Source organism: Pristis pectinata, chromosome 9 (assembly GCF_009764475.1).
Source record: "Pristis pectinata isolate sPriPec2 chromosome 9, sPriPec2.1.pri, whole genome shotgun sequence".
Taxonomy (NCBI): Eukaryota; Metazoa; Chordata; class Chondrichthyes; order Rhinopristiformes; family Pristidae; genus Pristis; species Pristis pectinata.
Window position 1 is genome coordinate 7251094 of NC_067413.1, and position 25361 is coordinate 7276454.

The 25361-nt window shown below is 39.0% G+C and overlaps 1 protein-coding gene across 1 annotated transcript in view; it reads left to right on the top strand.

The window, feature by feature from the left end:
• Positions 1-25361, top strand: part of LOC127574065 (intermembrane lipid transfer protein VPS13B-like) — a 795946-nt gene that overhangs the window by 180961 nt on the left and 589624 nt on the right. The window contains 1 exon segment of the mRNA XM_052022696.1: positions 20031-20215. Coding sequence (XP_051878656.1) covers positions 20031-20215 — 185 coding nt within the window.

Below are 25361 nucleotides of genomic sequence, written 5' to 3' on the forward strand. Positions count from 1 at the left end.
TGACTAAAGCAATTCATGTGCCCCTTTTCTTATTCCTGTTTGTGTGACCTTGCAGTGTGGAAGTTTTCTGCCTTATTTCCCTACATACCAGCAGTCTCCACTTAACGCATTCTTCATTGGATATTAAGTCCCTTGGGACTGTGAAAGCATGAAAGTCTCTATATGAACATAGGTTGTTCATTTTATTTGCAGTTTCCTGTGGATCTTTTCCTGTACAGTAATCTTGTTCTGGACATAATTTATTGTTCAATCTTAACTGGTCTGTAAATATTAGATTAAAATAACATTGAAAGGATTTTCATGAATTCTGGAATGAACTTATTTATTTGCATTTTTTGCAGAAGGTATACATAGTTGAAGGCGAGTGGTCAAATAAGAATGTTACATAGTTTAAAAAGGTATTCCAGGTTATGGCCCTACAAATTATTTTATTCTTGAGTACCCCTGGGAGAGAGCTCTCCTGCTTTTTATCATCATTGCTTGTGACAGTTTTTAGTGGCAAACAAAATTGTAGTTGGCTTTGTAGTTTTGGATGAAATCTTCCTGGAGCTGCTAGAGACTAGGGTGATAAAATGTTGGAGCGTTTCTCACCCTTGGCTTCTTGTGTATCTTAACTTTGCTTCATCTCTTGTCCTTTTCTCTCCCTAGCAATTCTGGCATTGTATCGTATTTAGTAGATTCTTGGGTAAAATGCTCTCTTTTCTGCAGCAGTGTATGTCTTAATGTCTGCAAAGGACATGCTTGCTCAGCCAAATGTCACATACTGTCTGCACGTATGGACAAGATGTTGTGTTGAGATCATGCTTGCTTTCTCATAATATTGAAGAGGAACAGGGGAGTTCTTCCTGGCATCCAAGTCAATATTTATCCCCTAACCATCATTGAAAACAGATCGCATTAAAATCTAATGTTTTTAACACAGTAATATGTCCTTAAAGTGCTTTACAGGAGTACGGAATTTCATCAAAGAAACCTAAGGAACTATTAGAACAGATGAAGGTAAAATTATGTTTTATTCAGTTTTTTGGGTTGCAGGCATCAATGGCAAGACCAGCATTTATTGTGCATCCCTAATTGCCCTTGAGAATGTGATGTGAAGTTACATTTTTTAAACGGCTGCAGGCCTTCTGGTATAGTTCCTGCCACAATGCTGATGAATAGGGAGTTTGATGATTTAGACTTGGTGACAATGAGGGAATGGCAATATATTTCCAAGACAGACTGGTGTGTGACTTGGAGGGAAACCTGCGGATGATGTTTTTTCTTCATTCACTATTCTTCTTGGTGGTCAAGTTTTCGGGTTTGAGAGGTGCTGTTGGAGTAGTCTGTATGCATTTTGAAGATAGTATACACTACCGCCACAGTTGACCAGTGGTGAGGGAATGATGATGCCAATCCAGCGAGTTGTTCTGTGTTGAAAGGTTTCACTAGTGTTGGTGGAGTTGAACACGTGCAGGTTAGTTAAGAGTATTCCGCCATACTCCTTGTGGATGGTGGAAAATCTTTGAGTGTGAGTTACTTATCAATGAATATCTGCTATCCCAGATTGAAATTCTGCAAATGTCCCTGGGTCTGTTTGGCTATCAGAAAAATTCTAAGTACTCAAGCTCAGTTTGGGTTTGGATTTGGATTTGCCATGATTCAGATTGGGTTGAGGTTGAATTTTAGTTTTATGCGCAAGCAGGTGTCAAATTAGGCCTATAGTTCCCTGTTTTCTCTCTCCTTCCTTTGTTAAGTAATTGAATTAGCTTTGTTAGAAAGTTTTCCAATCTGCTGGAAACTTTATAGAATCTAGAAAGTTTGGAAGGTCATTACTAATCCATCTGCTGTATCTGTAGTCACCTCCTTTACAAACCCTTGAACACAGGCCATCAGGCACAGGGGATTTGTCAGGCCTTATTCCCATTAGTGTGCCTAGTAGTTATTCTCTGGTGATATTAATTGTCTTAAGTTCCTTGCTCTTCATTGCCCCCAGGCTACATTCTATTTCTGGAATGCTTTAAACGCTTTCTGCTGTGAAGTTAGATACAATGTATTTATTAAATCTTTCTGCCATTTCTTTATTCATTATTATTTTCCCTTTATTTTATTCTAAGGGACCATTGTTGACTTTTCATGCTCCCTTCCATTTTATGTACTTGTCAAAGCCCTTTTAATCTGTTAATATATTTCTTCTCAGCTTTTTTTGCATCTTATTTCCTCTGTTTTTGTTTTGAGTTATTTACTGTTTTTAAATTCTCTCAATCCTCAGATTCTTCACGAATTTATAAGCATTTTCTTTCAATCCAATACCATAATTAACTACTTTAGTTAGTCATGGATAGATCACTTTTCCCATGGAGTTTTTGTTTCTCAGTGGAATGCCTCTTCAGTGAGAATTCTGAAATATTTCTTTAAATGTCTGCTACTGTTTATAAACCATCATATTTTTCATACTTAAGAGAATCTAAGGGAAAACAAATGAATTTTATGGGCATAGTAACCTGTTGGATACAACATACTAATGTTTTTGTTTAATTTCCCGTAATAATGGTTTGGATTGAATGAGAAGTTAAAATTTGTGAAGTTGGCAATCAGGAATCCAACCTTCTCCAGACCCAGTCCTCTATCCTCACTTCTGATTTTTGAACAAAGTGGACAACTATCCTTGATCTCAACTTTTAAAAGACATTTCAACAGGTAGATGGATAGAAAAGGTTTAGAGGCATATGGGCCAAATGCAGGCAAATGGGTCTAGCTCAGATAGGCAACTTGGTTGACTTGGATATACAGGTTAGGTTGAAGGGCCTGTTTCCGTCCTATATGACTCCATGACTCTTTCCTGCTTTTCTTGAGCATGCCAGGCATTGAATTCTTTCAGTGAGATGGTATACAGGGTTTCTATTTTTATGTCATTTTGGTATCAGAAGGAAGGAGGCAAGAATGGGCAGATAGGTCAGGTAAATGCCTTTACAGCACAGCTTGGAGCTGATGCATTTCCTTTAGGTCCATGAAGTTAACAGGTAAGCAACCCCTCATCTCCCATGGTCATCCCATCACCACCTTTAATGCTTCTGAACCTGACCTGCTTGGTGAGCTATGGTTCTTCTCTGCTGTGCCCATTCCTCCTACCACAATTTCGGACTTCCCCCGTGATCACCTCGGCCCCACCTCCCAGCTATAATCGATCTATCCCCATGCCTTCATGCTCTCTGCTCTTAATAATCATTATGGGGCTGTAGCTATTTATGGATCCTTTCTTGCTTGACAAAAAGCCATGCTAAAAATTAAATCTGATATGGGGAACAGAATTCTAGATTTTGAGGCCTCGTAGTTGAAAAACGGATTGTTTTCTGAAGAGGAAACTTGCATGTCAAATCTGAAACCTGTTTTTCAAAAATTCTCTTAGTTTAGAAAGATGAATTAGAAAATCAATCTGTCGGGCTTTTGCTTAAAAATAGCATACAGAACTAAAACTCTGCATCTTTCCTAATCATAACCATAAAATCTTCCTTGGAAACTTTACACCAGTAAATGTCCAAACCACCATAAAATTTTTTGTAAGCACGCAGTTGATAATATCTTTTGATGCATCCTATTTACTTATGTGGATTCGTACCCTTGTTGTTACTCTGTACAGTTAGAAATGCTGACTGGGATCCAATTTTTCCTATTAATTCCTAATTTCGGGCACTTCTATTATGGCCAGTCCCAGTCTTTTTACAAAAAACAAAAGATCCTGGACAGTCAATCTTTGCTCATAAATGAACAATCCAGAGACTCCAAGTTCAAATTTAGTTATGTGAACTCGTGAAAAGGAATTCCGTAAATCTGGTAGTTTGTGGGTTGGCATCAGAAAAATGACAGTGAAGGCTGGATCATTGTAAAATCCCAACTGTTTCACTGATATCCTTTTGGAAAGGGAACCTGGCCTCCATACTGCTCTGGCTTACATCTGGTTGTCTGATTAAAGCATACGTTTTGTAGAGTGGAACATAGTGTTAGAAAAATCTAACTTTAACAACACAAATGATATGATATTGAATATGGTGAAATACAGCTTTCATACTGTCATGATTCAGAATATTTAACAAAACAGATTCAGAATATTTAGCAAAACAAAAACTTGTAGAGTAATTGAAATGCAAGAAATTGCAAATGCTGAATTACTCAGCTGCTCAAGCAGCATCTGTGAAAAGAAAAGTAGCTAATGTTTCGGCTTGATGATCTTTCATTAACCTCTGCAGTTTTGGGGGTTCTGAAGAAAGGTCATTGATCTGAAATGGTATCTCTCCTGCTCCCAAGTATTTCCAGTGTCGTCTTCTATTACTTATTGTTGGGATTTTATGTGAATGATTGGGAAGATGGGGGTGCATTATCTTTGCCTTCTAACTGGTGAGGTAGATTGATAATATTGATTAAAAAAAACAACAAGATGCTGGAGGAACTCAGCAGGTCAGACAGCATCCGTGGAGAAAAACAGACGGTCAACGTTTTTTCATCTAGATTCTAGCATCAGCACTCCTTTGTTTCTCTAATAACATTGATGAACTTAGACACAGAAATAAATGACTTGTGTAAGAAAGAACTAATATGCAGTATAGCTCTATCACATCCCGATAATTTAGCAAAGTTGTCATTATCATGAATGCATTCTCAGACTGTCCACTTAAGACAGACCTTTGGTTAATACCTCATATGGAAGGCAATTGTGCTTTCACGATTTATGAAAGTTAAGAAGTTTCAGTTGAAGTTATGTGCTGGATTGGGACTTGAACCATAGTTTGATAGTCTTAGCAATGCTCCCTTGTGTCTCCTTGTGTGACTTTGTCTCCATTTTTGAATTGATTATGTTTCTGCAAAGTAGCTTGGAATGCTTTTTCTTCAAACTATACAAAATACCAGTTCTTCTGTAGTGCACTTAAACTTAGAAGTGTTTAAGCATACTTAATTACTTGTTGAAAAGTTTGTAATTTTTTCCATTGATAATGGAGCTATTTGCAGATGTGTGTGTGCTCAAGTGAAGCAAAATCTAATAGGAAATTGGATAATTTCTCTGCAAAATTCATTAGAATCTGAATCAGAATCAGGTTTATTATCGCTGACATATGTCATGAAATTTGTTGTTTCACTAACTAAACTGTTTCACTGTTGACTAAAATATCAAATTATTAATTTAATGTTCACATTAGTTGGGTTGTTTAAATACCATATTTTAAAGGTATTATTATGTCAGTTCATGAATATCTGTGTCATATGACATAGAAGGCAGCCACTTAACACATTTCCTCTTTGTGGCACAGTGGGTGAATTACTGAACAAGTGATCCAAAGGCCTGGGCTAACGGAAACAACTGATGCTGGTAATCTGAAATAAAACACAGCATGTCTGTCAGGAAGCAGTGGTTGAGAAGGAAACAGAATCATCATTTTGGGTCGAAAACCTTTCATCAGAAGATCATCAATCTGAAATGTTAAGCCTCTGGGGATATGAGTTCTAATCCCACCAGTGTCATAGGGTCAAACAGCACGGAAACTGACCCTTTGGCCCACTGAGATCATGCCAGCCATTAAGCACCCATGTATGCTAATCCTGTTTTATTCTCCCCACATTCCCCTAAGCTCCCCGATTCTGCCACTTACCTACACACTTAGAACAACTTACAGTGACCAACTAACCCTACCAACCTGCACACCTTTGGGATGTGGGAGGAAACTGGAGCACCTGGAGGAAACCCATGTGGCCACAGGGAGAATGTACAAACTCCACACAGATAGCACCTGAGGTCGGGATTGAACCTTGGTTGCTGGAGCTGCAAGCCTGCAACTCACCAGCTGCGCCACTGTGCCACCCTATTAATCGTGGAATTTAAAATCATAAATTAAATAATCTGGAATAAAATAAGAAACAAGAAAGTCTCAGCAATTACAAAACTATCAAATTACTGGAAAAAAAAATCTTAATCACAGGGAAGGAAATTGAGACCCTTCTCGTGTGAGACCAGATCACCCAATCTGGTTGACGCTTAACTGCTCTCTGAGTTGGCCCAGCAAACTCTTCATTTATATGAAAAAAAATCACTACTAAGGTTATAGTAGCATAGTGTTTTAATTACTGGATAAGTATTCGGGGACATTCATACAGAGACATGAATTATAATTCCACCATAACTTGGAGAAATTAAAGTTAAGTACTTAAATTCAGTGTAAAATAAAACTGACATCAATATAGTTAACTGTGAACCCACCTGTTTCACTCATGTCCTTAAGGGAAGGAAATCTGCCATCCTTACCTGGTCTGGACTATGTGACTCCAGCCACAGATATTACTGACTTTTAACTCACTCCTCAAATGAGGAATTAGCAATGATTAATAAATGCTGGCATTCTGGATGATATCCACCTCCTGCAAATGAATAAATAAGAAAACTCCCCTACTCTTTCCTCTAAATGTATAATTTTCCTTTTACTTACATTAAGATAAATGGAAATACTGAAGTGAATTTAGACAACAGCATAGGTGAAATTTCTGTTAAAATGTGTGACTCACACTTGCGCTGTAAGTTTACAAAAAGCGTTTGTGTGGCAAGTTTTGCTTCAAGAGCTTGGGGATTCAAAGAACCCCTGGTGGAATGTTAGACCATGACTTCATAAATCTGTTTCAATGTTGTACTCTTATTTCCTTTCGTTATGTTCTTCTTGGAACAGCTGCATTATGAATAACTAAATGGACTGCCTACTGAAGTGATCAGGTTCATTACATGCAGTTCATAACTTGTAATGAACAAAGCAGCACCCCAAATAACTTAGGTGTGAATGGAAGTAAATAAAAACCCAGCTGAAATGAATCAAACTTCATCTGAATTGTATAAAACCCAGCATGCATACTTTGACCCATGAAGGGAGAGGAAGAGATATTCTACCTGCTTCACTGGAATTACCATTAAGCTGTAATTCCCTTTTAAAAAAAACATCTGGATCACATTGATACCTTGAATTTTGAATGAGTCAAAAAAAAACCCTTGAAGTCTCTCCACCTGATTCAATTGTTCTCTCTATCTGAAAATAAAAAAAGAAGTGGAATGTGTGAAAGAAACTAAAATTGTAGGAATGTTTGCAGATTTTTGCAATTATAATTGATATGTGAAAGTAATATTCTTGGACAGTTTACACCATACAAATCATTGTGTATTCTGGATATCTTAAGCATGATAAAATAAACATTTACACAAGATTTTTATGACTCTATCAGCAATTAATGTACTTTGATTGAAGTAGGCTTTAAAAAATATAGCATGTCATTCTAAAATTAATGAAGTTAATTTCAAGGTGAATGAAAACACCCTTTGAGTCCACCTTCATAACTGCATGACTGATACTCATAAAGTATGTGGTTTATTTAGTGCCTCATGCAAAACTTTTCCCAACTTTATAAATTTGTTGTCAGTAGACACCAAAATAGAGTCATTTACTTTTTTTCAGGTCCTGTGGCTGGTGAAACACAGCTTCTTAGTAAAGCAATATTGATACTGTGGCGACTCACCGTCTAGTCGGGCGAACCGGCTCGGCAGTCTGGTCGCGCGGCGTCGGAGCGACGAGGCCCAAAATGGCGGCGGGCCTCGTCTTTCCGAGCGACGGGGAGAACCTGCGCGCGGGAAAGTCCTGATGACGTAGGACTTACGTCATTGCCGGTTGTTTTGGGCGGGAACATTCTCCCTTAAAGGGCCCGCGCAAGGCGGGAAAATAAACCAATTCTGTTTGGCAATCCTCCGAGTAGAGTCTTGTTTTATTCCGCGGTAGCAACCGTTACAATACATATATTTCACAATAAATAGCTATACAGCTAGTTTTATCTTACATGTGCATTATTCCACTGGTTTCTTTACTTGTTTTCTCTCACTTCAAAAACATATACATATATATTTAGCTCTAGTTAAGGGAGTTGCACTAGTTAAAAATATGGGTTAATTTTTTGTTTCTGGCTTATGCCATTGTTTTGAATGGGAGTTGTCTTAATTTGTGCGATGATTGCCAGGAGTAATTGTCATGTCTGATGCCGTGTATGGATAATAAAACCATAAATAGTGTTTAAGAACAATGCTTATAAATCTATTAAGTTGACAAGCGTCTGACCATTTTGAAATATTCTTTTAAATCTTTGCAAAACTTTTCAAATTGTCGTAACTCTCCAAAATTCTCCAGCTCCAGTGAATGGTGGCTGTTGACTGTATTCAAGGCTGTGACTGACGGATTTCTGGCCACTAAGAGAATTGAGCCAATATAGGGATTGAGTAGGGCTGACTGATGACAGAGCAGCCATGATCTAATTGAACAACAGAGCAGTCTTCATGGGCTACATGGCCTGCTCTTACTCTTATTCCTTCTGTTCTTGTAGGGAAAAATTATTTTCCCTTAAGTTTGTATTTAGCAGCTGAGCAATAACATTCCATTTAGGTTTGCTTATTTATTAATTTTGTTTAAATCTGAATTAGCTAATGTCATAAAAATGAATAAATTGCTTTGTGTAATTAAAATCTGTGCAAGATTTGATTTTTAACTATGGTTCAGTTAATAGCAATTTTGCTTCTAAGTCAAAAGTTTAGGCGTGGAATAACTGAGCCATAGAAATGAACATAAGAGCACATTAAATACATAATTAAATTCAACACTGGTGGAGCGCTGCACTGTGGGAGGTGTTGCCTTTTGGTTGAGAGGATAATGATGAACCACTGCAGTCTTTCTGATGAAGTGCTATTGGTAGGGAGTTTCAGGATTAAGATCCAGTGATGATGAACAATTGGCGATATGTTTCCAAGTCAGGATCGTGTGCGATATGGAAGGGAACGTGGAGATGGTGGTAGTCTTTCCATGCACTTGTTACCCTTGGTAGATTTTGAAAATTTGGGAGGTGTTGTCAGAGTAGCCTTTGTGAGAACCGCAGACATTTTTGTCATGTTTCAGGTCTGGGAATCTTCATCAGAAGACTGTTAACTGTTTCTCTTTCCCAAAAACTGCAAGAACTGCTGAATATTTCCAGCAATTTTCTGGATTTGTCCTGTATTTTTATGCCACTATTAATAGTGTATTGGAACAGCTTGGCTAGATCGGTGTTCTAATGAAACTTCCCTCCATTTCTAACCTCAACTGCGTGAGAGAAAAGGGGAAAAGAATCTTCCTTGAGCTTGCATTAAGCTTCATTGGAATAATGTAGGCAACAGATAGATTAGGAAAGTGCGAGTGAGTTGGAATTCAAGTGACAACCTGCTGAAGGCTTGCAATACTTGAGTAAAAGAATGATTTCATCTCTGCTGTGTGGACAAAGCTGTGGTGTAACCTAAGCTGGAAGAAAAGCTGGTAAATTATTTTAGCTGGAAGATGTGCTTGGGACACTGGTCTTGTCAGGAGCATGTGAAAAGGGGAAAAAGTTAGAGCAATACACACAAAATGCTAGAGGAACTCAGCAGGTCAGGCAGCATCTATGGAGGGAAATAAACAGTTGATGTTTAGGGCTGAGACCCTTCATCATTTTCTCCATAGATGCTGCCTGACCGGCTGAATTCCTCCAGCATTTTGTGTGCGTTGCTCCAGATTTCTAGCATCTGCAGTCTCTTTTATGTCAGAGGAAAAAATTAGATGGACAGTGATGGTGAAATTGAGGTGGTGGGACAAGCAGAGAAAGATCCATTAAATGTGGAATGTGGTGGAAGATGATGAAAAGAAAGGGACGGGCGCATGTGAGATATAGAGCGGTAAGATTAAAGGCCCTTTTCACAGTTGTAGGTATCCTTAACTGATAAAAATGGAAAACGTTTTCTGAGGTCCAGTGCATAAAATGGCATATTCATCTGACAAGTTTGTGGAGTGGCAGATCTTGCATGAGGAGAGACTGAGCAGCCAAGGCTTCTGTTCTTTACTGTTTAGAAGACTGAGGGATAACGTAATTGAAACATACAAAATTCAAATGGGTAAATATGGGGAAAATGTCTACCCTGGCTTAGGAGTCTAGAACTAAGGATCATAATAAAGGATAGGGCATTTAGGACCAAAATGAGAAGACATTTTATCACTTAGAGATCCTTTGGAGTTCTCTAACCTGGAAGGCTGTGAAAGCTTATTCATTCATTTCATTCACGAGTGTGATTCATAGATTTCTGGAATCAAATAGGAGAATAGGGCACATTATGATCTTATTGAATGGTGGACCAGCCTGAATGGCCATCTGCTCCTGTTCCTTATGTGATTATTAATAGAGAAATTGGTAAAATCAAATAGTCCTTGCAGAAAGTATAATTAAGGTCACTCTGGAAGTCAATGAACTAGCAATAGACATAGGTAGAAACTTGAAGTCAAATAGAAAATGCTGCATATACTCAGGTAACATCTGGAGTGAGAGAAAAAGAGTTAATGTTTCATGAGAAACATATTACTTTATTGTCCACATGTACAGAGTACATCCAGCACTTTTTAATTTTAGCTTTCTGGTATTTGAGGTGTTTTGTTTTTTGTCGACAGTTTATTGCTTGATGTGGAGACGACGGCCTTGGATAGCAAGAGATTCTAAGAGAACAATTAAAGGTAACTGAGGAGTAGAGTTGGTGAAATATTTCAATGTAGAGCAAGAGCAAGAAGTTGGGAGTCAGAATTGTAAATGCACTGGAAAAAGGGGCCAGGCTGCTGATTGGAAAACAACATTGTAGTCAGGCAAGGGAGGGTGAGGGTGGTGGTGGATGTGGACTAGTTGCAGTTCCATGCAAGGAAGAGGCACCGGAGTTATCTATCCATGGTGAAAAGGAGAATGTTTGGATTAAGAAATTGGAAGAAGATTAAAGTGTGACAGGTGCATATTAGAAGTAATTAGTGAAAAGACAAAAAGAGCCAAAATCAAAGTAATGATTTTCATAGGGCAGGCACGGTACTTTAGCAGTTAGCATAATGCTTTACAGTGCCAGTGACCTGGATTCAATTCCGGCCACTATCTGTAAGGAGTTTGTATGTTCTCCCCGTGTCTGCGTTGGTTTCCTCCCACATTCCAAAGACGTACAGCATAGGAAGTTGTGGGCATGCTATGTTGGCACTGGAAGCGTGGCGACATTTGTGGGCTGCCCCCAGAACACTCTACGCAAAAGATGCATTTCACTGTGTGTTTCGATGTACACGTGACTAATAAAGATATCTCATCTCATCTCATAAGAAGAAATAGGCTAAAATAATGGACTGATCTTGACTCCTAAAAATAAGTGGATTAGAGTTAAAATTTAAAACCACAGGAACAGGAATTCCATCTGTCTTGAAGCTACCTACTCAGATTTTTACTAAGACAAGGCATGAGGTTGGGATCAATCATTAGGTTGTTCACGTTTATTTTATTTTAAATCAGGTTGCCTGTGTTTCCCAGACTTAGGAAGCTGTCAAGTGTAAGGAAGCAAGAAGGGCTGAACTCAATATGTAAATAACTCTTTAGTATTTGGCTTGTAAGCTAGGAGATTCAGGTGCAGAAGTGTTTCCTTCAGATCTGATGGGCTTGGTGTGATTGTTTTTCTCTTCTTCCCTACCTAATACCCACAATTGGAACTTCTCTTCCTGGGCCATCATTCGGGTCTTGAGAACAGATGTCTCCTTGCCTAGAGATCCCTATTTCCCCACACAGTTCCAACTGACAATGTTTAAGAGGCATTTAGATGGATATATGAACAGGCAACAAATGAAGGGATGTAGACCATGTGCAGGCAGATAGGATTAGTTTGGATTGGCATCATGGTCAGCACAGACATTGTGGGCCACGGGACATGTTCTTGGGCTATATTGTTTGATATGTTCTAGATATCCCTGACCTCCTCAGCTACAAACTTGTGCTGCGTTCTTTTGTTCCTAACAGGGTCCGGGTTGTCAATCAGGCTGCCAATGACCAGGAATCTGAAGGGAAGATTTCAGGTTGTCTTGCAGTTAATTGTTAAAAGGCAATTTATGGAGTCCATCAGTTTGTTCATTTTGATAAGAAGGTAGGAGTGGACTGTGCTAATTTGGAGGGGATCCAGAGGACTGTGAGGATATTTGGTGTTGTGGTCTTGGTCTAGTGAGTGAGTATGAGCTGCCAGTGAGGTTCATCCTTCATAAGGTGGATATCTTTTTAGTACAAAGAATTGTTGCAATATAATGTAATTGTAATGTATGTATTTTCAATGAATAAAGAGAAAATATTAAAGCAGAAAAAGGAACTGTGAAATAATCCACCCCATTCACATATAAATAGAGAATATTTGAAATCTCAGCACATTTAGCATTATATGTGGAAAGAAAAAGAGTTAATGTTTCATGTTACAGTTCTGTTGGAAGGTCTTCAAACCTAAACATTAACTCTGCTTTTCTTTCCACAGATGCTGTCTGATGTGCTGAATGTTTGTAGCATTTTTGTTTTTATTTCAGATTTCCAGCATCTGCAATTTTTTTAGAAAACCGTGAATAGAATGAAAATCACTTGGGTAACTTGAAGTGTTAAGCAATGGTCTGGCAATGGTTTTGAAGCTACTGTTTATCTCTTACTTTGTTTCTTAATGGCATAAAATATTCACTGAATCCAAACTTATTGACTGAAGCTGTAGAGATTTCAAAGAATCCATATGCCATTCACACCAGAATAGGTTTTATAAATGCTTCCTGGAATTCTACCTCTGCTCATTATGAAGGTTCAATACCAGTTTTGGAATAAGAGTGCCAGTGCATCATTTATGCTCGATAAACCTGCCAAAGAGCTAAGTATATTTTTGATGCTACTAAATCCAGTGAATCCAGAATAGGATCTAGCAGCATCTCTGGTAAATAGCAGAGATGTGTTGGTTATGTTGAGAATGTAAAAATCATTTAAAATAGAAGAAAGGGGAGAGCACAGTTTGCCTTTCAGTGTGACCATGGCTGTACCTTGCAATTACCTGCCTGAACTCCATATCCCATGATAACCCCACCCAGAGTCTACAGCAATCTGCTGTCCCCAATTTTGCAAGTTTGACTTCTAAATAAATAATGCCATGTAAGTCTATGGATTAGAATTAGTTTATTATTGTCACTTGTACCGAGGTACAGTGAAAAACTTGTCTTGCATACCATTCATACAGATCAATGCATTATAGTGCATTGAGGTAGTACAAAGTAAAACAATACAGAAAGTAGGACATATATGCCACTTCTAACTCTTGTACTTGCTACAGTTGAGGAAACAACACAATCCATATTAGAGTCATAGAGTTACAGAGAGATATGGCACCGAAAGAAGTCTTTTGGCCCACTGAGTGCATGTCGACCATCAATCACCCACTTACACTAATCCTACATTAATCTCATTTTTTCATTCTCCACACATTTCAATCAACTCCCCCAGGTTATACCGCTCACCTACACACTGGGGGAAATTTACAGTGGCTAACTAACATACCAACGCATAAATCTTTGGGATGTGGGAGGAAACCCATGCAGTCATAGTGAGAATGTGCAAGCTCCACCCAGATGTCACCTGAGGTCAGGATTGAACCTGGGTTTCTGGTGCTGTGAGACAGCGGCTCTACTAGGTTTGTCACTGTGCTGTCTATTGTTATAACTTTATGATAGGAAAGTCCAAAGTTCTTTCTTGGCCACATAAAGAAGTATCCTGGGAGGATTTTGTGAATTGTGTACCTTTTTATGCTGGTGACTTCATCAATAAAATTTGTTTTTTCTGCAAATTACAGACAGTATAAGTTGCTTTTATTCTGTTTTCCTTTAAATGGTGAGAGATCATAATGTAGATGTTTAAAACGACCAAGTTGTCCTTGTACACAAGTCACTGAAAGACAACATGTAGGAGCAGCAAATGATTAGGAAGGCACATGGTATGTTGTTCTTTATTACAAAACAATTTAAATACAGGAGTAAAGATGTCAGTGCAATAATATTAAGCTTAAGAGCCATGATTTTGATAAATAGCTGAGTGGGTTCAAAGGGCCAGATAGCCTACTCTTGCTCCTATTTCTTGTATCTTTTTGGTTTGCCTTTATTGTGGCCTGCTCACACAAGTGTGTTTAAGTTGAAGAACAATGAACTATTTATTCCTTTACTGAGGATATTAAATGTTTGTTGATGCTTCTCAAAATTGGAGCATCCTTTAGTTAAAGCTGAAAAAGTTTTGGAAATGTGGAGCAAAATATGCCCATGTAAACTAGTAAGATATTTAAGATAAGATATTCATTTATTAGTCACATGTACACAATGAAATGCTTCTTTTTGTGTTACTGAGAATATGCCGGGGGAAGCCCGCAAGTGTCACCACGCTTCCGGCACCAACATAGCATGCCCATCACTCCTAACCTGTATGTCTTTGGAATGTGGGAGGAAACCGGAGCACCTGGAGGAAACCCATGCAGACACGGGGAGAACGTACAAACTCCTTACAGACAGCAGCCGGAATTGAACCCGTGTTGCTGGTGCTGTAATAGCATTACGCTAACCGCTACACTACATGGTACCCACAAATTGGTGGGTACCATTTCAGGGCTGATGAAAGACCAAAACAAGTATGATTCAATAAAGTTAGATTTTATTAATTTTGTTTTTAAACCTTTTTTTTAAAGGCCTTTTTCAATTTCTTTTGTTGATATTTGAGACTGGGAGAAGATGAGTTGGACACTAATAATGTGGTTACCTTAAAACTAACATAGCTTTTATTTTGTCATCTCATTGGTAGTCAATGAATAAAAAAGTTTTGCTCAATGATCATCTGATGGAAAAAATATGGAAATGGTTGTGGAAATGAATGATAAGACCAACTAATAAATAAGTACAAGAACTAAATACAGCTGATACTGGACGCATAAAACAAACAGAATATGTGGGAAATACTCAACAGGTGAGGCAGCATCTGTGGAGAGAGAAACTGTTAAAAGTTTCAGGTGGATGATGACCATTCATCAGATGCTGTGTGGCCTGCCAAGTATTTCCAACTAATGAAGGTCTGCTCTAATGAAATTGGTAATTCCTCTTATTGTTCCTTTATATTATATTTTCTGCTTCTTGCAAGCTGCATGTTCCTTCTTGATTGGAATTCTGTGAAGGTGACCTGCCCTCCTCCCTGAACTCTGGAACGTGCTTTTGAATTGGAGATTATGAAAAATAGGTTCAAATGGCATTTTTCCTTCCTTTGCTACAGATCTCAATTTACTTTGACATATGATAAATTTGACTTTCTCTCCTAATCATGTGCTGTTGTAGTGGAAGGGCTTTTTGCATTGTTTTGTATCTTTAATTTTTAATAATTTCATGGCACCTGGTTTGAGTTTAATCTGCTGTTGAGTCTTGTCCTTGGATCATTGTCCTTTTTTTGCTCCCTACAATAATTAAGAACCTTCCCCTTTTCCCTTAATCTTCTGTTTAGTTTCTCTTGATGTGGTTTGGAGTATTATTGCTCAGTTTGCCCCTAAATCCCCTGGAGTATTTTGTTTTGTGGTTGCTGCAGTGATTGACCAGTGATTGTGGCATGATTGATGGACCAGCTGGTCTCTTGCACATCAGTTTTGTACCTTCATATGTTCAGCTTGTATTTTCCTAAACTTTGTGATGGAAATATGCAGAGAGCTTACATGCAAATGCAGCTCTGAGCTGAAACTACGGCTATAACTTTGACATGTATTCAACTATACAACAACCAATCTCAGATGTAAAGTGCAATATAACTTAACAATGGTTACTTCTGTTCAAAACTCTTGAGATTTGGTTGCATTTTATGACCACCTTGGATGCAATGCAATTTAAAATATTGCACTCGTTCTTCCTTGGTGGTACTTGTTGAATATATTATAAGCAGCTTCTTTTGAAGTGGACTTTGGTTCCTCATTTTCCATTTGACTTGATTACTTTGAAATTATTAATTACATGTGTGATATTCTTAGCTGTTGTGTTAGCTTTGGCCATTAATTTAATGTTAAAATACATCTGTAGGTTTTACATTCCAAATGTCGATTCAGTCAAAATATGTTGGACCAGCAACGTGCACAGTTCTGTAATAAAAAAAAACTAGTTAGAACTTGCTGTTATTTTGGAAAAACTGAGCCTACAGTGTTACATTGCACAGGATATGAGTAATAATCAAAATTAAATTTTTGGAAACATTCTGTGGGTTTCAAGCTTGCATTTTGGGACACTATGTAAACTATTAAAGCCAGCTGCTTGTTGTAATATTCCTCCAGTGTTAGGCAGGTGTTGATGTTGAAATCTTGAATAGCTGTTCTTTAAGTCTGCACGTATTAAATCCAGTGAATCAGAACTACTTACCTGTACCAAATAGTATGTTTTGGTCAGTGCCAGAGGGAAGTATTTTAAGTATGATTTTTATTAAAGCAGCTTAATTGTTTTGATCATCAACATTTCCAGTTTCTTTCTGCTAGGAGGAGGAAGAAGTATAGAGGGAGACCTGTCAGTCGTTCTACCTCTGTATTTATACTGGATTTTGTCCAAGTTTTGTTTTAATGAGATGCTTGATCTGCTAGTTGTATCGAGATTTATTTTCCCCGGGAGTATAGAGTTTGACCTAATTTTTATAGACCTAATCCTGGAGAACATACACATGTTTTGCAGAGAGCTATAGAGTTATTCACTCTTCACTACTTATTGGATCTGCAAGCCAAACTGAGTGAATGCAAACTTAAATCAGCAATATGATTTTTAAAGAAATCCCAATAAATGTTCATGTTGCAAAAATCTGCAAAGCTGAAAGCATCCTTCAGCTGGTCAGCTTTCAGAATAGATTTCTTTATCTTACACCCGCAACCTCTCACACTCCTGCAATCTTTACCCCTCCTTCTGACCTTTGGTAAAAAAAAAATGTGGTTGCTAGTCATGGGTTATTGTTAAATATGTTTTGCATTCATTAGCCAAGTAGGTTTTGTAACTGAGTTCCTTGGAAAGCACTTGTCAAAGGTTATTCCACCTATTTATTTCTGGTTGGGCCTGTCCTTTCCACCTTGACTCTATAAATTGTTATTGCCACACTATGAATAGAATTTTTTGACATGTAGTTGAGATGAGGATCTAGGCAATAACTGCTTGATGCAAGCTTCTGCAGTCTCCCAGTCAAACACCAAATATGACACTTGACATGTCTTATGTTTAGAGCCAAGGAAGATTCAATGTTCTATGCCTTATGTATATAGAATTATTTGATCCAAAACAGGTAGTGGGAAATGAGAGATTACCTCAGCATATCATTGTGGATGTTTGAAAATACAGTCCCAATTGGAATATACGTGTATATATAGTACAAAGGCATATTTATCTGTGGATAGTATTTAATTTATAGAATTAGGGATATGAACTTAGAAATTCATTTTGATGAAGGTTTTTTTTGGTGTTATGTGGTTGAAAATTGACATAACCTGGAGTGAAATGTGATTAGTTCGTGTAACTCCAGAAACTTGACCAGGCCCTTATTGTCATGAGTTATTTCTGCACGTCCGATGCTGTTTCCTCAGTCTACTCATACAGTCTCAATCGTTGCTCTTTCTGGTATTTCAACCTATCTCCCAGCTGTAATTGTTTATTTTCCCAATATTGCGATGTTTCCTCCTGTTTACCCCCGCCACCCCATTTTCCTCATTGGAAAAACCTTTAGCCAGAAATGTTGAGCTGCCACTCCTCATCCTGAAGCCATGTTTTGGTAACAGCCACTAAGTTACACTCCCACAGGTCTCTCTATTCATCACCTTTATTTCTTAGATTCCTTGAATTAAATTCTAAATAATTAGCCACTACCAAAACATTTACTGCTGTCTCCAGTGCCTAATGGACTAGTATACAAAACCTCTATCTTCTATATCCGATTTTGCCTTTTTAAGTCGTCGAGTTTATTGTCATATGGACAAGTACATGTACGCACAGGTGCAATGAAAAACTTCACAGCATCACAGGCACATACCATTAGAGAGACAACATTCACAAGAAAAACATGAATTATACAAAATTATAAAATAATTATTTTGAAACTGCTGTAGAGTTCCCTTCCTCCTATCAAGATAGTTTAAGTCTTCACGAATGGTTTGAGCTAATGTCATTTTAGGAAAATAAATTCTGGCTTTGAGATGCAGCCTGTTTGGTTTCTTGAAGCATTTCTCCTCTGCTTCAAGAATGTAAAGCCCTTCTTTCTACTTCATTTCTTCTGCTCATTGGCACTGACCTATTACCTGTACTCACTGGCACATGGCATAGGTAGTCATCCAGAATTACCATTCATGATATCATGTTCTTTAATCTACTTCCACACTTCCTGCTATCTCTCTACAAGGCTTCATCCTTTCTTCTACTTGTGTGGGTTGTACCCAAGTGACCTTAATCTCTAGTTGTTAATGCCCCTTCCTCAGAATATTCTGCAGGTGTTCCATGAGATCCTTTACCTTGGGAGGTAATATGCAACCTTGGGATCATGTTTGTGTCCACAGAAATGTTTATGTCCCCCTTGTTTTTGAATCCTGACCTGTCCATTCTACTCCCAGTCCATATAGTTGAGTCAACTACAGCACCATGGACTTCGGCTGCACAGTCTTGAAGAACTATCACCACCTTCAGAATTTAGGGTTATAGAATATGATGCACTCATTGGTGGGGGTAGAGTGGGTTCCTACACAATTTTCCTGTCCTCCTGGTCACCCTGGAAAAGATTCAATCTGTGGAATGTGCTATCCAGGTGGCACTCCTTGTGAATGCACTGTGGTGATGCCAGATGTTGTGTAAGATTCTCCATCCGGATCTTGAGCTCATCCGGTTGACAGCGCACTTTGTAAGTACGTTGACCAAGGCATGCGTTGTGTCTGTGGCAGGAGCTACATTTTGCTGGACTGGGGAACTCTGCCATGGTCCCCTTTATGAGAAGAAGAATTAAAAGTTCAGCTCCTCTCCCAGGTCAGCACTTGGCAAAAGATGCTGGAAATGCTTGGCGTGCAAGTTCATAGCTCCCTGAAACTGGTAACACAAGTAGAAGGTGTGGTAAAGAAGGGTACTGAATACTTGTCTTCATTGATAAGGGCATTGAGTATAAAAGTCGGGGAGTCATGTTGCAGTTGTATAAAACTTTGGTTAGGCCACATAAACTACTGTGTGTAATTCTGGTTGCTGCATTACAGGAAGGATGTGGAGGCTTTGGAGAGGGTGCAGTAGAGGTTCACCAGGATGTTGCCTGGAGTGGAGAGTATTAGCTGTAAGGAGAGGTTGAACAAACTTGGATTGGTTTCTCTGGGACATTGGCGGCTGAGGGGAGATGTGATAGAAGTATGTAAAATTATGAGAGGTTTAGATAGGGTATATAGTCACAGTTTTTGTTCCCAGGGTGGAAATGTTTAATACAAGAGGATATAGCTTTAAGGTGCGAGGGGGAAAATTCTAAGGAGATGTGTGCGGCAAGTTTGTTTTACACAGAGTAGGAAGTGCTTGGAACGTGCTGCCAGTGGGAATGGCAGAAGCAGATCCAATAGCAATGTTTAAGAGGTACTTTAGACAGGTACCTGAACAGGCAGGGAATGGAGGGATATAGACCATGTGAAGACAGATTGGATTAGTTTGGATTGGCAACAGACCTTGTGGGCCTAGGGGCCTATTCCTGTGCTGTATGTTCTATTTTCTAAATATTGTAAGGGTTTGCAGTGCAGCATTCTAAATATATACACAAAAATAGTATTGAGAGGTTTTAAAACAAATATGGGTTTTTAATGTGACAGATGTAAAGAGCATCTTTTCACTATGTGTTTATGAACGTCGGATAGTTCCTGAAAAATCCAGTCAGGAATTTTGAATCTGGTGAAAATGTGGAATTTGGTACCAGTTGGAGTGATTGAGGTGGATGGCTATGAAGGGGAAACCGGATGAAAGTACATGAGAAAAGGGGGAAAAGGATAGGGTATGTTGAATGGATGAGATTGTGAAGTGGAAGGAGGCTTATTTGAAAAATACACTGCCACAGAGTTGTTGGGTCAAAAAGCCTGATTTTGTTCTCTAAAATTTTATGTAATTCAATGTAAATTTGCAGCTTGTTTTTTTTTGTAACAGGTTGAAACGACCATTTGTTACAACATCAGAATGTATATTTGAGTTACCCAGTCTGACTCTACAAGCTACAAGGGCCCAGACTTTGTTGCTGCAAGCCATTTTACAGAGTTGGACACATAATCCAGGAGGATCAGTATCACCACCAGTAGATGAAGCTTTAATAAAGGACATCTTCAGACCTTCAGGTATGTTAGTTCAATGATGTTCTGAATAACTGTAACCTTGCTGCAATTTGTATCTCTGAACCTAGGGTATGTAGTTTAATAGATTTTTAAAAATAATTTTCTTTGCAGCCAAGTGTTGATGATTTGAATGCTGCTCATAGAGTCATCGAGATGTACAGCACAGAAACAAGCCCTTTGGCCCACCATTTCCATGCCGACCGTTTTGCTCGCCTACATTAATCCCATTTGCCCACATTGTCCATCTCTTTCTATGCCTTGCCTATTGAAATGCCTGTCTAAATGCCTCATAAACGGGATTGTATCTGACTCCACCATCTCCTCTGACAGCAAGTTCCAGATATCAACTGCTCTCTATGTTTTTAAAAAAAAGCCCTACCATTTACTGTATATGTCCTACCCCCTAGCTGACCTCCCAAAATGCATCATCTTGCACTAGTCGAACTAAATCCCAACTGCCAATGCTCCCTCCAACTTTCCACCTGATCTATATCTTACTGTAGCCTTAGACAACCTTTCTCACTGTCTAGAACACCACCAGCTTTTGTGTCATCTGCAGACTTACTAATCATACCTCCTACCTTCATATCCAAGCATATCACAAATAACAAGGGTACCAGCACCGTTCTCAGTAGCACACCACTGGTCACAAATGTCCAATCAGAAAAACACCCTTCCACCAATACCCTCTGCCTCTGATCACCAAGCCAATTTTGGATACAATTAGCCAGTTCATCTTGGATTGCATGTGCCAAACTTCTGTATCAGCCTTCCACGTGGGACCTTGTCACATTCCTTACTGAAGTCCATATAGACAGTGTCTACCACCTTACCTTCATCAATCTTTTCCCTTACTACATTGTCGCTTTGAATGATAAACAGTGTTCAGTCCAACAGCTCTGATTTTTGCCCGAACCCTGAATTTTTGCAACACCTGTACTTACCTTTAAAATTACTAATGGAAATAACTTTCCCAGAATATCATCCCAGATACTGATAATTCTGAGTGGAAAAAGCCTTCCACCTTTATAGATTCATGAGAGTTATACAGCGTGGAAACAGGGCTTTTCGCCCAACTCGTCCGTGCTGAACAACATGCATATCTATGCTAATGTTTAGGCTGGTGGATTGGAGTCAGTCAGTTGGGCTGTTTTATCTAGGATGGTGTTAAGCTTTGTTCTTACTTTCCTGCTCTCCCCTTGCCTAGTAGCTGCACTCGTCTAGGCAAGTAGTGAGTAAAAGGATAAGAAATAGGAGCAGGAGTAGACCACTCGGCCCCTCAAGCTTGCCCTGCTACTCAATATTATCATGGCTGCTCTGCTCCAAGCCTCACCTTCTCTTTAGTGCCAGTTCCCAATAGCCTTCAATTCCCTGATCTTTCAAAGTTTTTAAATTGTTCCATCATGATCCTGACTTGTGCCTTATTTGATAATGGAAAGGCTTTGGGGTGTCAGGAGGTCAGTCACTTGCCACAGAATACTCAGCCTCTGACTTGCCACTGTGTTTTCAGTATTTATGTTGGGCTACTCTCAGGATGTTAAAGGTGGGGCCTCGGCAATGATAATGTGACTGAAAATCAAGGTAGGTGGTTCGACTCTTTCTTGTCATTGGTAATTGCTTGGCACTGTTCTGACACAAATATTACCTGCCACATATCAACTTGTGCATGCATGATATCCAGGTCATACTGTATGTAGATGTGGATTGCTGCATGTTTTGAGGTGTTGTGAATGGAATTGAATATTGTGCAGTCATCAGTGAGCATTCTCTCTTCAGATCTGTGATGAAAAAAAGGTTATTGATGAAGTATATGAAGATGGTTGGCCAAGAATAGGGAATTCCTACAGCAATGACCTGAGGCTGTATGATTAACCTCTAACAAGGAATGATTCCAATCAAGATTACTTTGTTGATGATTGACAGTTGACTGCTTGGGCATTAAATAGTTGGATTAGGTTTGTCCTGTTTTGGCCGGACATACCTGGGCAATTTTCCACATTATTGGGTAGATGCAATGTTATACTTGTGCTGGAACAGCTAGGCTAGAGATGGGGTAGGTCTTTAATACTACTGTTTGGATGTTCCATTGTCTTTTCTGTATCCATTGCTGTCATTGCTTGATATCAGCAGTTGCTTGATATCACATGGAGTGAATCAGAGTGGCTATAGGTTGGCTTGACAAGGCTAATGTGGGACCTGCAGACTCTACCACAGAAGAGATGGGAGATACTGGAGGAGGCAGGCAGGTGGGTGGTGTACTCATGCTGTCATTTACAATGGGCTCTTGATGAACTGATGCGAAGATTTTCAGTGCTATCGCATGAGCCGATGAGTATATTATACTTTTGCAAGGAGGCTTTGAGAACCCTTGAATTGTTTGTCCTGTTCACCTTGTCATCTCTTGTCATGAGAAAGCTCAGTGCAAATGATGTGACTTGTGCATTCGTGCCAATGGAATCTAATTATGCTGGCGTTGTGCCCTGGGAGAGAACATTGATGTTGGTTTGCTTATTTTGCTACTGAATTTGTAGAGGCAGGATTAATGGTATCTCTGTAATAATCTGAGATGCTTGTTGTAGGCGGTTCTTATCTCCTGGCTGACCATGAGTTCTGTGTTGGATTTGAGATATTGATTTTTGGGTACACTTTTCCTCAGTGGCCTAAAGCTGTGCTGTCCAACTGAAGGGAATGGTGAATTTCATTAGTGTCTGCCTTCTTCGTAGGTGGCTCCTGAGATATGGGAATTGGTCCACATTTTCCATTGTCTCATTGTGGACATTTATTGTTGGAGAGTTGCGTTGTGCTGTGGAAGGAGATTGGTATTTGTTTCTTGCATATTGTTTAGGCTGTATTTCGTTGTATGCTTCAGTTAATGCATCAATGAAGATTTGGCCTCTAAATGTGCCCATGTGTAAATGTTGTCTGCGCACTGCAGCTGAATGATGAAGTTGGAATGACCTTGGTTCTGGAATGGAGGTTAAGTCTCCTATTTGTTCCATAATTTAGCTTCACTCCATTGGGAAGCTTATAGGAAGTGAGATGTCGTATTGCAGCGAGAAAGATTGAGAGAAGTGTCGGCTTATACCTTTGGTGGACATTACAGCTTTGGCGATGGCAATCAGTTATTCAAATTTATCCTTCAGTGAAGCATCACTTAGAAGGTGGTGCATGTAATTCAATCTATAGTTATGTAGCTGCACATCTAAGAAAAACCTGTTCTTGAAATATGTGCTGTATTCAGAAAGAATATCGCGGTATTTTAGATAAAATCTGAACATGGAACATAGAACATAGAAAACCTACAGCACAATTCAGGCCCTTCAGCCCACAAAGCTGTGCTGGACATGTCCCTACCTTAGAAAGTACTAGGCTTACCCATAGCCCTCTATTTTTCTCAGCTCCATGTACCTATCCAAAAGCGTCTTAAAAGACCCTATCATATCCGCCTCTACCACCATTGCTGGCGGCCCATTCCATGCACTCACCACTCTCCGAGTAAAAAAAAAACTTACCCCTGACACCTCCTCTGTACCTACTCCCCAGTACCTTAAACCTATGTTCTCTTGTGGCCACCATTTCAGCCTTGGGAAAAAGCCTCTGACTGTCCACACGATCAATGCCTCTCATCATCTTATATACCTCATGTTATACAACATGTTACAGGAAGTGTTTTTCTCCAGAATTTTTTCACACAGGGTGGTTGTAGTTTGGAATGTGGTGGAGGCAGATACTCTTGCAACACTTAAGGAGCATCCAGATAAGTACTTGAATTGCCAAGGCATAGAAAGCGACCTAAGGGGGGGGGTAAATGGTATTAGTGTAGTTAGGTTCCATGGGCAGTATGGACATACAGGATCAAAGAGTTTTCTTCTGTTTTATACACTTAATGACTACAGTCTATTCATTTTTAATGTCATGCTTTTGAATTCAGGTAAACATTATGTCAAGAGTAATTTAAACTTTCGGCAACTACAGATTTTTTTGATTTTCATTTTGCTGGGAGTAAATGAATAATATTTCCTTTGAAAATTTCACAGATCTAATTGGAAGAAAATTCAGTTCTAAGTTTAGGATTGTGCATTTAAATATGATTAAACAGACATTTTCACTAACAATATCTGACTTTCCGTGAACCACCACTATGTTACCAATATTAAGTTAATGACAGATTCTTTACTGTTGTGCCAAATTTAACTGTTAGATTTTTGTTTGAACATAAACAACCATGGCAATCAGGGACAGAATCATCATCTTAGACAGTTCCTCAGGGTTAAAGATGAGTTGCTTCCATTCTGCTTCATGAGCTTTGAGTGGCTGATGACACCAGTGTGGGATCTGCAGACTCTGCCACAGGTGAAGCAGGAGGTGCTTGATAGGGTGGGTTGTAGAGGAGGTGGCATGCACCATCTTCCTCTTTTTCTGGGTCTCAATATGCTCCCGATGAAGAGACTTGACGTTCTCGGTGTGAACCCATGTGTCCCATCTCCATTTTGAGCAGTCAATGGGTAGCGATTCCCAAGAATCAGTGAGGATGTTTTTTCAAAGAGGCTTTGAAAACATCCTTAAAGCATTTCCTCTCTCGTCCTTGTAATCTTTTGCCATGATAGAGCTTGGAATAGAGAGTCTATTTCAGGAGTATGGTGTTGGACATACAATTGATGTGGCCTACCCATTGTAACCAGCTGGGTGTAGTTGGAACCTTGAAGTGGAAGATGGAGGAAGTAGGTAAGTCATCTGATGTTGGTGACTTAGATACTTTAAATTCAATGAACTGCTCTAGTGCCTTGTTGCTATCAATTTTTTTTAAACCTATCTAGGTTCTCAACTATCTCTTCATTACTTCGGAAGCACCACCTTGGTGTTGATGGATGCAAAATACTTATTTAGTACCTTAACAGTTCCCTAAGCATCCATGTATAGGTACCCATTTTTGACCTCAATCGGCCCTACTCCTCCGTACCATTTATATTCCTATAAAACACCTTTCTACTCCCATTTTTGTTGCTCCCTCTGCCACTTTCTTAATTTTCACTTCTTATTCTTTTGTAATCTGGTTCTTGAGATTGGATTATTATTGTCACACGTACAGTGAAAACCTTTGTTTTGCATGCCAACCATACAGATTATTTCATTACAAAGGTGCATTGAG